This window comes from Eufriesea mexicana, unplaced genomic scaffold, assembly GCF_001483705.2.
Source record: "Eufriesea mexicana isolate 0111107269 unplaced genomic scaffold, ASM148370v2 scaffold54, whole genome shotgun sequence".
Taxonomy (NCBI): domain Eukaryota; kingdom Metazoa; phylum Arthropoda; class Insecta; order Hymenoptera; family Apidae; genus Eufriesea; species Eufriesea mexicana.
Window position 1 is genome coordinate 916,101 of NW_016908236.1, and position 10,761 is coordinate 926,861.

At 41.9% G+C, this 10,761-nt stretch overlaps 1 protein-coding gene across 5 annotated transcripts in view; it reads right to left on the reverse strand.

Moving 5' to 3' along the window:
• LOC108554790 (glycogen synthase kinase-3 beta) overlaps nucleotides 1-9,859 on the reverse strand; it is a 73,662-nt gene extending 63,803 nt beyond the window's left edge. For 3 of the 5 annotated variants that reach the window (XM_017910167.1, XM_017910166.1, XM_017910164.1), the window contains exon 1: nucleotides 9,432-9,859. In XM_017910167.1, coding sequence (XP_017765656.1) covers nucleotides 9,432-9,516 — 85 coding nt within the window. In that variant the 5' untranslated portion in view covers nucleotides 9,517-9,859. Of the gene's footprint in view, nucleotides 1-9,149; nucleotides 9,230-9,431 lie in introns of those variants that run through there. The other 2 variants (XM_017910170.1, XM_017910168.1) reach the window with 1 other exon arrangement.
• Nucleotides 9,860-10,761: the final 902 nt, after the last annotated feature.

Sequence of the window (10,761 nt, forward strand, 5' to 3'; positions counted from 1 at the left end):
AAAGAGAAAGATTAACACTGGGGTACCGGGGGGTGAGAGTGACTTATCTTTTTATTTTTACTCTATTGCTGCACTTTGGGCAAAGTTAATGCTGATTCTATAGTAATTATATATATCTATTTATTTTCGTTATAGCGATGATCATTTTCACGGCCCATTTAAGTTGCAAGTGTGTTATACTAAAGAGGGTGCAAGGAAATTATTGTAATTATTAACATTTGTTACGTTTTACAGTCTCGAACCCTGGTAAACACTCGAGAAACGATAAAGTAATAAATAATAAATAATAAATATTTTATACGAAACAGGGTTGACGATATTTTGTAATTGAAAGAGAAAGATTAACACTGGGGTACCGGGGGGAGAGACTGACTTATCTTTTTATTTTTACTCGGTTGCAGCATTTTGGGCAAAGTTAATGCTGATTCTATAGTAATTATACATATTTGTTTATTTTTGATATAGTAATGATCATTTTCACGGCCCATTTAAGTTGCAAGTGTGTTATACTAAAGGGGGCGCAAGGAAATTATTGTGATTATTAACATTTGCTACGTTTTACAATCTCGAACCCTGGTAAACACTCGAGAAACGATAAAGTAATAAATAATAAATAATAAATATTTTATACGAAACAGGGTTGACGATATTTTGTAATTGAAAGAGAAAGATTAACACCGGGGTACCGGGAGGTGAGACTAACTTATTTTTTTATTTTTACTCGGTTGCTGCACTTTAGGCAAAGTTAATGCTGATTCTATAGTAATTATATATATCTGTTTATTTTCGTTATAGTGATGATCATTTTCACGGCCCACTTAAATTGCAGGTGTGTTATACTAAAGGGGGCGCAAGGAAATTATTGTGATTATTAACATTCGCTGTGTTTCAGTCTCGAACCCTGGTAAACACTCGATGAACGATGAAATAATAAATAATAAATATTTTATATGAAACAAAGTTGACAATATTTTGTAATTGAAAAAGAAAAATTCACATTGCGGTATCGGGGGGTGAGACTGGCTTATCTTTTTACTTTTACTGGGTTGCTGCACTTTGGACAAAGTTAATACTGATTCTATAGCAATTATATATACCTGTTTATTTTCGTTGTAGCCCTTTAATTAATTATGGTCGCTATATTTAGGTACATGTTACAGGTCGGTAGGTATGGTGTTAATAATTATTACGTATAGTTCTGACAGGAATCGTTCGGCCTAGAAGTGATCTATCGTGACTCGTTAAGTAGAATTTGCGACTTGGCTAACTCGATTAGCAACGAAATTGATCTTTTCCGCGAATCGATCTCGTTAAAACGGCAGGAAACTGTCGGCGTTTGAAATTCGAAGTGCTATTTTCGTTTCTTATTAGACAGGATTGTGAATGTGTCCCTACTAGTCGAAATCCTTTTTGATTTTTCGTTTTCGATAAGCGGAACAGGCCCCATGGTGCTAGCCACCCGAACCTGTTTCTCGACCCTGCCTCTATATATATTTTCATAATTCCTACAATTTTCGTTATTTTGTATCGAAAAAAATTCAGAGTATTCTCGAAGCACGAGTAAACGAATTGGAGAAAACCTGGTGTCAAAAGGTGTTGCGGTTTGTTCGGAAAAAATTCTTAAAAATGTCCTTCTTTTTGGCCCAGATTCGTGAAAGACCCCCTTAATGCGGATGCGGTTACGTGCGTTCGTGTAATTACGAAGGGCAGTTACACGGAGGCTTTAAATAGAATGTTCAATGCGGTTCTTTGATCGATAGAAAGCAGGGTTGACGCGTTTTCACGGAGAAATTGGTAGATTTCGAAATTTCTTCGCTGCGTGTTTCGTCCAGTGATTTCTAGCCCGATGGGTATCTAGGGATTAGGACAGCTGATGATGGGACTGGCAGATAGGGGGGACTTTTTCCCGTCAGCTCAGGTACCTCGGGACGAGGAGAAGCAGATTTACGGTAGTTAGAAAACGGGTAATATTCTTCTTACGAGCGTTAGAAAGTGTTTGGAGCAAATTGCTTCCCAGAATATGGTTTCCATTTACGGAGTACTCTTTACGACGATCGTGTGTGGAACCTTGGTGATTCGATTACCACCGATATAATACAAAAACTGGGTAAAGAAAAGTCCTAAATAGCCACTCAAAGAGAAATCTCTCTGCTTAATCGTTATCTCCAATTACGTCACACGATATAGTTTCCTCCCATCGTCGTTTAGCAAGGGCGATAAAAGTTACTAGAAATCCCTAGTTCCGAGGTGCAGGCCCACAGTCACAATCCCATTGCCAATATCGAATTCCATCGAATCTCTCGACCAACACTCGAATCCTATTTCTCCAATACCTTCATCACGAAATTTCAACAAAATTCGAATCCTCCAATGAAAAGTCCTTCGGAGTGCAGAGGGTTGATGGTCTAGGCTATACAGAAGAATAAGGAACGAAAGTCTCGACGTACCATAAGAAGCAACTATTATCCGCCATAAAATAATCCTGTAAGACCGTACCTCACCAGCCCACGTTCACTTTCAGGCACCCGACGTCCCCAGAATTTTGATGACACTGCTAGACCCTCCGTCAGCCATCAAGACCCAACAGACCCAAACCTCTATCTCCCGAAAACCATCCACGCCCATTCAAAGTACCTCCCGCTGCACGTGTAACACCCTAGCGTCCGTATCCCCTAGCATATCCCTAAACAGGTATAAGACCGCTTCCTACGCGGCTAGAACGTCCCATATATCCCGAAGAAATCGCGGCAGTCGATCGTCAGTGGAGCAGATCCGAGTAAAGGCCAGAAGAAACACAGACACGGGCGGTTTCGTTCAGGCCGAGATTCCTCGACACGCTTTCTGCTTTTTTTCACGGCGCGCGGGTCCCCAGGTGGAAGGATCCAGCGCGCAGGCGCGCGCCGCTCTATAGATCCGCTTCGATTAATGCGCTGTCGATGACACTGTTTTCGACGTGCACGCGACGACATCGCGGAAGCGCGTCCGTCCGCTCCGCTTCGGATTCCGATTGGAAATTTTCCCATTGTCCCCCCCGGCCGACAGGATATCTCGCGCTTTGTCCTGGAAAAACCGCCCCACGCGGACACGACGCGTGCCGTCGCGACGCCATAATATTGACCCAGTTTTCCGGCCGACCGCCGGCTGCCATGAATGTGTCATGCGATCATTTCGAGCTGATGCGCCCGCAGCCCCGAGCATGAATTTTTTACGCTCGCCAGCTTTTTCAGAGCGACGTGGAAACGAGGGTAGCGCCGCTTCCACGGAGAAATTCGAGAAAACGGAAGTGTACTCCGCGTTGCTTTTACAGTGGTCCATCCGGTGGATAGCTCGGTATATTACCGAGAACTGAATTTTTCACACCACGTTTTGGGCACCGATCCGTTCTACCAATATCGTTATTTTATTCAAAAAATTGGACAATTCTGACACGAATTTTGTAAACAGTATTTAAGTAAGATTATTTTATTAAATAAGGATATTGTTTAACCCTTTGCACTCTCGGTCAACATTTAATCAGGTTCTAAAGATCGACGTTAATTAATATATCAAATTTAAAATTATCTAACGATGTGTGGAATGCCACCATGGCAGAAAGTCTTCGAATTACTATTTTTCTGTAACGAAAAAGTCGTCGAGTGCAAAGGGTTAATATAAGATTGTTTTTTGACCGTATGAAATTATGATAAAACTGATTTTTGAATAATATCGAAGAACAATATTCTGGAATTAGATAATTAACACTGGAACTAGAAATCTAGTCAGAGTGGTTTTGGAATTTTCCTTTTTGCAATTAGTAAAAGCACATATCTGCTTTCGAAAGAATTAACGTTGACTCACATCGAGATAAAATTGTAATTATATTTACTTATCTTCGTTTTGCCATTAAAATTACTATTATCTACACTCGTTATGTTCAAGTACCTATTAAAAATCGGTAGTTTTGGTGTTAAGAAAACAATCTTCGCAAAATATTTCTCTCAAAATTTGTGATTTAGGGTTTATAAAAAAGATTGGATCGTACGAATTTAGTCATAGAAAAATTATTTTTAAATTTGATACGAAAAGAAGCTGTAAAATTAATGTTATTACCTTTCCAAGTACTCTGTATAGCAAGACTGACAAAGAACAAGTATACGATTATTTAAAAAATAATAATAAATTAATGCATATATATTTTTCAATAAAATAATATTAAGATATTTTCAACCCCCTGCATTAATTTCTACGGCAAAATTGGAGCGTACCTAAGATCCTAGAGCAATTATATTTCTAAAATTGATACAAGAGGAATCGGAAAGCTATTAATCTACGGAAGCATGAATCACGATCTACACCGAATGTATGTTACTTCGAGGAAATTTGATACCCGAATAGATCTTCCTGGTTTCCAAATATCTTTTCGTTGGTACTCTCTATTTATTCCACCGACGATGTATCCGGAAAAAATTTCGCAGGGGTACTGGATGCGTCAGAGGAAAGAAACTTCCGATAAACAGTGAGTTGCGAATCTCTTGTTTCTCGTAACTCTGCCAAACAATGATCGATCGAACGATTTTCGTAAATATACAGGCTGTCGAAAAATTTGGAACACGAAGATTCATCGAGGGACTATCCAAGACGCTAATTCGAATTAATCTCAATTGCGATCAGCTGTTAAACGAATAAAAAGAGATCCTTAATAAAAAAGTTTGACCTTGGAAAATGATCTCGACAAATTTGCAATCATCGCATTTGCATAATTTTGAGATTTTCCGAGTACAATTTCTCGCAATTTTAATATTCTGAAATAAATTTTACAATTTTTATCCCTATCTTAATGACAGAGGTGTTTAGCAAACAGCGTTGGAATTTTCTTATTTCGACAGTTTTAAATATCATCACGGGAAAGTAAGAAAATTAGCAATTGCGAATTTATTCGACGTATCTCCGCTAGCAAGGACAATCCACTCTCTCGTTCGATGAATGAAAAGAGATTGCACTAAAGAAGACCACCCAAACTCGTCGTACAGTTTCGCGATTATCGGATCAACTCCGGCAACGATGACTGTGAAAATTTGCATAGTCTATCTTTACCTTCCCGTTAAATCTCGGACCAAGCTTTGGATGAAGCTGGATTAATGCAGATCGCGCGATCCGATCCGTTCCCTCTTTCTCCGTCATACCCGGCGTAAAAGCAGATGCCATCAATCGGGAATTAATTAACGATCGCGAGTCCACTTCGTAACTTCCTCCGGCCGTTCGAGGGAAAGGAAATATCCGTTTGGAAATCGTCCAGCCTCGCGAGACGGCACGAACGGATTAACGGCGGCGATCGATATCGTTAATCCGTAATCCAAGCCATAAACACAGGTACCAGCGGCGGTGATAATCATCGTACGACCGCTTCATTTATGCAATCATGCAAATTGATTAGATAACGAAGCGTTGTATCGGCTCTCCCGGAACAGCCAAGTCGACCCCACCGCCTGTTTCGTAACACGCGTGATCCTAAAGGTAACAAAGTCTGGACAAAGAAACGACGCGGAAACGTTGGAATTACGATTAGAAATTGGACGAATAAAAGGCGCAGAAATGACGCAGTGGCCGATGTAAAGCGGACGAATCGAAGACGAAAAAACGACCGGGCAACGGCTGGGAATTACAAAATGGCGAAGAAACGACGCAGTAACGATTAGAAATTCGACGTAGAAACGACGCGATAAAGATTAAAAATTTGACGAAGGAACGACGCAGTAGAGATTAAAAATTCGACGAAGAAACGACGCAATGACGGTTGAAAATTGGACAGAGAGAGGACATAGTAGGGATCAGAAAATGGACGACGAAATAACGAAGTAACGATTATTCTGCGTCCATCTTCGAGCACAGGAGGCCCACCAAAAATATACTACGCACGCGACTCAGGTCTTCGATATATGTATTAACGTGGTAGAAACGTGGCAATTAACATCGACAGCATAAACGAAAGCTCGTTATTTCGAATCTATCGACGTCGTATCGATTGTGTCGATCTTACCGGGAGTTCAAAGTCGATTCCTCCGGTTGTTTCGTAACGCTCACGATCCTGAAGGTGGCAGAGGCTACTGCGGATGAAGAAACGATGAAGAAACGATGAAGAAACGATGAAGAAACGATTAAAAAATGATGAAAAAGTGGACAAAGCAGCGTTTAGAAACTGGCCAAGGGGAGAACGTGGCGATAATTAGAAAATGGACGAAGGAACGACGGAGTAATGATTTTTCTGCATCCACCTTCACGCAGAGGCGGTCCGCCAAAAATATACGATGCACGCGACGCACGGCTGCGTTCGATATATCGATATGATAGGAACACGGCGATTGACACCAACAGCACGAACGAAAGCTCGTTATTTCGGGCTTGTCGACGTCGTATATATAGAGCTGTCCGTCGTTTTAAAAATTACATCGCCGATGGCTGCCTTTTCGAGTACGACATTGAAGAAGAGCGTATCAATCGTCCAACAGGGCGATAAGTACATTAATAATTAATGACGATGCGCTGCGTGCACTTCCAAGATATTTTTCTAGGAAAACGTTGTCGTTTGATACTACTGAGAGAACTACCGAGGCAAACAAAATGTCTGCTTTCGAATCTTTCGTGTGTTTTAGTCGTTAAAATTGTGCAACTGACTTTAACAGAAATAGTATTATTTTTCATCGAGATAGAAATGTAATTATAAATATCTACATATTTACTTTCGCTATATGTTCACTACTATCTTATATATTATTCGCTATGTACACTATATTAAGATATATTTCATAACGTACACTGGTACCTCTAATGCTAATTCTAAGTTGAATTATTTTTGGCTTTCAGTCTTTGAGAGAAAATGCGAGGAATTGGGCAAAGAAATATAAGTGTACGTTTATGCAAATTAGGATTACGTGTTTTTGGAAAAGTTCGAAAATTAGGAGAAGAGAAAATGTACATGTTATTTATAAAAATTAGATCTACTGCGGATGAGAGAGAAGATAGACTACGATTATTCCAGCATAACAATTACGTTTCCCAAAGGTAAATTATTTCTACATCCAATGCTTCCTTTGAAGGCCATAAAAGAGTAGAAAGGCAGTAAATCACAAAAGCTTCCTTAGGAAAAATTTTCCACGGACAAACAGGTTCAAGAATCCCAGTCCTTTTCTCTTAAAGACAACGAAGAGACAGGATGCTGACTGCGAGGCAGAAACGTAAAAGGAGCATCGATTTTACGAATTCTGTGTCAAGTTGGCAACACAGACGGGAATCTCGATTTTTCTTCTCCCCTCTGGCATTATAGATTCTCTCATTGTGCCGCGGGAACCGAACGTATATACCTGAATTTCGAAAGGGGCTGGAAGGGCGTAGCCCAAATACCAACCAGATGATACCCCCGATTGTTCTGCGCCATGATACCATCGCGTAACACCTTTCCCAAAAGTATTTCATCCGATGTTCCTGCATTCTTGACGATAATTAGCGACTTTGAGGTCGCAAACAAGAAATGTGGCCTTTAAACGAGATAAAACGGAGAGCTCGGGGTGATAATACAGAGGAATTTGGTATTTGCGTTCAAAGAACGAAGAAACTTGGTCTTTGAGAACAGTTGTCTGCAAGCAACACTGTGCCAATAAAGATTATCGTGCTTTCCAAATAGTAGTTTTCAGTAAATAACGCTTTCAAAGTGATAAGAAGGGTATCACGGTAGATAGACTGGTTTGTATTGTAATTAAGCAGTTATCGAAGCAAAATACAAGCTTTGAGATTAAGTTTTTGATAACGGTATAAATTCACATGCCCATTGTTTATACGAGTGTAGTACAATGCTTATAGATATTCAAAGAATCATAATAGTAGACTTTGCAGGCTTGAAATAACTTTCAATAAAGGAATTATGTTTCATGCCGTGTCACTTTGTTCTAAAGTAACAGAAAATGTTTAAACTTCAAATATATGCGTGACTGTGAGAAATGACAGTGCACTTGATGAATTCTGCACGTTGCTTTTAGTCACTCACACGAGCTATTACAAAGGAATCTGAATGTACAAGTGATCAAAGACAGTCTTTCTTATAAGTAGAAGCTATTTTTGGTAACAGAGGTTGCACAAGTCACTTGTCAAAGAAAGAAAAGCTATGTTGATTGATCTTCACTGTCCATTACGTTTTTACACAATAGAATGAAAGATATAAGTAGTAAAAGCAATTAAAAATCATCTAACTGTAATTATAGAGCTTTAATGTTTCATAATATGATTCTAGAGAATCTGCGAATCACAACTTTCCTCCTTTATAACATAATAAGAGTTAAAAGCTGTATACTAATAAAGTTCAGAACAATCTTATCGCATTTGATTACTTTTTCCAGTACTTGACAAGTTATCAAGTTGTAAAACCAAAGTAAAAACTGATGAATGATTATTTATCAAATGCAAGTGTCAAAAGAGTTAACCGACAAACACTTAGTAGCGCTTGCTTAAGGAGATTCTCTGAACGTACAAAGAAAACTGTAGCTCCGAATATAGATTACGGATTGAAATTATTAAAACAGTGTCATTCCCAAATTATTCAAAGACACTCTCAAGTAAGAATGATCTAAACAATCCATAATCATGCAATCAACACAAATAATTCAACATGCCAAGACTGGACATAGGTTAGGACTGTCGAGCAACTATCACTCTTCGCTTTAAAAACTTGATATTCCAGGTTATTGGTACATGAGACAGTACTAGGCTATTAAAGTATCTAATTCGTTAGGAACTATGTGTCCGTGCAGCGGTATCAGCCGAATACAATGTTTACCGTCCAACACATTTCACTGTCATGTCTCTACACAATTTTCTAATTAATTTTCAACGGTAACCATCTACTCCGAGTGCATCACAATAACAGAATACGTTGTTCAAAGGAATACGTAACAGCGATTTCTGGTAGAATCGGTTGAGAAGCATAGAGTTGCCGTGGACGACACCCGCGAACAGGATGGCGTTTTCACGAGATTGGCGCGGACGACGAGCGAGAAGACGCGAGCACAAACGGGGTACGCGTGTCGCGTAAACATCGGATTCGACAGAAGCCGCGAAAATGGAGAATTACGAAGGTGGTATCGGAAGAACAGCATCGGGTAAAAAGTGATGATCCCCCCTACCCTCTTGTTCGGGCACCCGCTCCATCGCTTTCCCAAGAGTAACCCAGGCACTCGCACGCAGACGCACAGCTCTGCATTCGGAGACGGACAGGCGAACGAGCGAAGCGGCGAGAGAAAGAGCGCGGTAAGAGGGGCAACAAGTGCGGAAGGGGCAGCCTAGGAGGGAGACTCGAGGAAGAGAGGCGAAGTGCGGGGAGAAATATGGTATGGAGGGGGGAGAAGCCCGAGAGGCCCGAGTAAAAGCTATGTGCTAGAGGTTAAGGCACGTCCTACGGTACTCACTGCTGACTCTCATGCCATCCAGGGGCGGATTCGAGGGCGCGTTGGTGCAATCGGCAAAGGAGGTGGTCCTCGGTCGGCTGCTCATTCTGAAATCTTCTTGACCCGCTTCTCCACCGCCACCTGACACTCAAAGCTTTAGAATAATATGCCGCTTCTGCTTCTTCCTCTGCTGGTCGCCGCCTCGGCTGGCCGTGCTACTTCCTCACGTGAAGATAGCCAGCAGCGCGTCTTCGTCGTCGCCGTCGTCGTTGTTGTCGTCGTCGACACCACCTCGGACATCAATGACAGCACGAACGATAATTACATCGCACGCACGCATGCACGTCCGCACGGTTCGGTTCTTCTATATTACGCCACGGCCGCGCTCGATCGATGGATGGAGGGAGAGAAAGAGAGCGAGATGGGACGACACGGGAAGAAAGAGGGAGAGAGTGAGAGAGAAAGAAAAAGAGAGGAAGGGAGGGAGGGAGTAGGAGGGATAGATGGGAGGGAAGAGCTACGAGCGAGCAAAGCGCGCGCAAGATCGAGAAAACGGAAACCACGGCGGAGAACCGTGCTTCACGATGGTTAAATCACTAAAATAAAGAAAAGGGAAAACAGGGAAATCGGCGGCGGTCGAAATTTTCGATCACTCTCGACACTTCCTTCCAAGTACGCTCTCGCCACCGCTGACGATGGTGGCGGTGGTAGTGACGACAGCGACTCTCGCGATCAAAACGTTCGTCGTAACAGCGCACACTGGGTTATACGCTCCGTTGGCACAAGCAACTTCGCGCGACAGGCTTGCCCGCCGATACGATTCACTCGATGCTCTTTTTCTCTTTTCTCTCTGGCGAATGTCCACCAGCGAATACGATACACCGCGTCGATGGCGTCCAACTATTACACGAATTGACACAATTTACGACAATCTTTCGTATTAACCGCTGACTGTCAGGGAGTATCACGCACCGAGAAGTGCGGTTCTACTACCTAATAACCTGACGAGGGCGCGGAGTGTTGCGGAGAGCTATACCGCGAGGGGAGACAGGGGTTGACGTTTTCGGAATGGTTCGTACACGTTCGCCAGTGGAGGCACACACCGCCGCACTTGGTAGCCTTCCTATATAACACTACTCCACGATGATCCGGCTGACGGGTCGGATTTCTTCGTCGTTGCTGATCTCGCTATGCACTTCACCGTGGCTTGCACACGGTAGCCGGGATACTTTGTATATTTCCTCTCTTCGACCGATACCTGCGACCGTTGTCGGAGTTACATCGTACTTCTCCACTCGTCCTCTCTTTTTCGGCCTAACGGCGTAGTCGTCGATCGCTTCGTCCGTTTCTC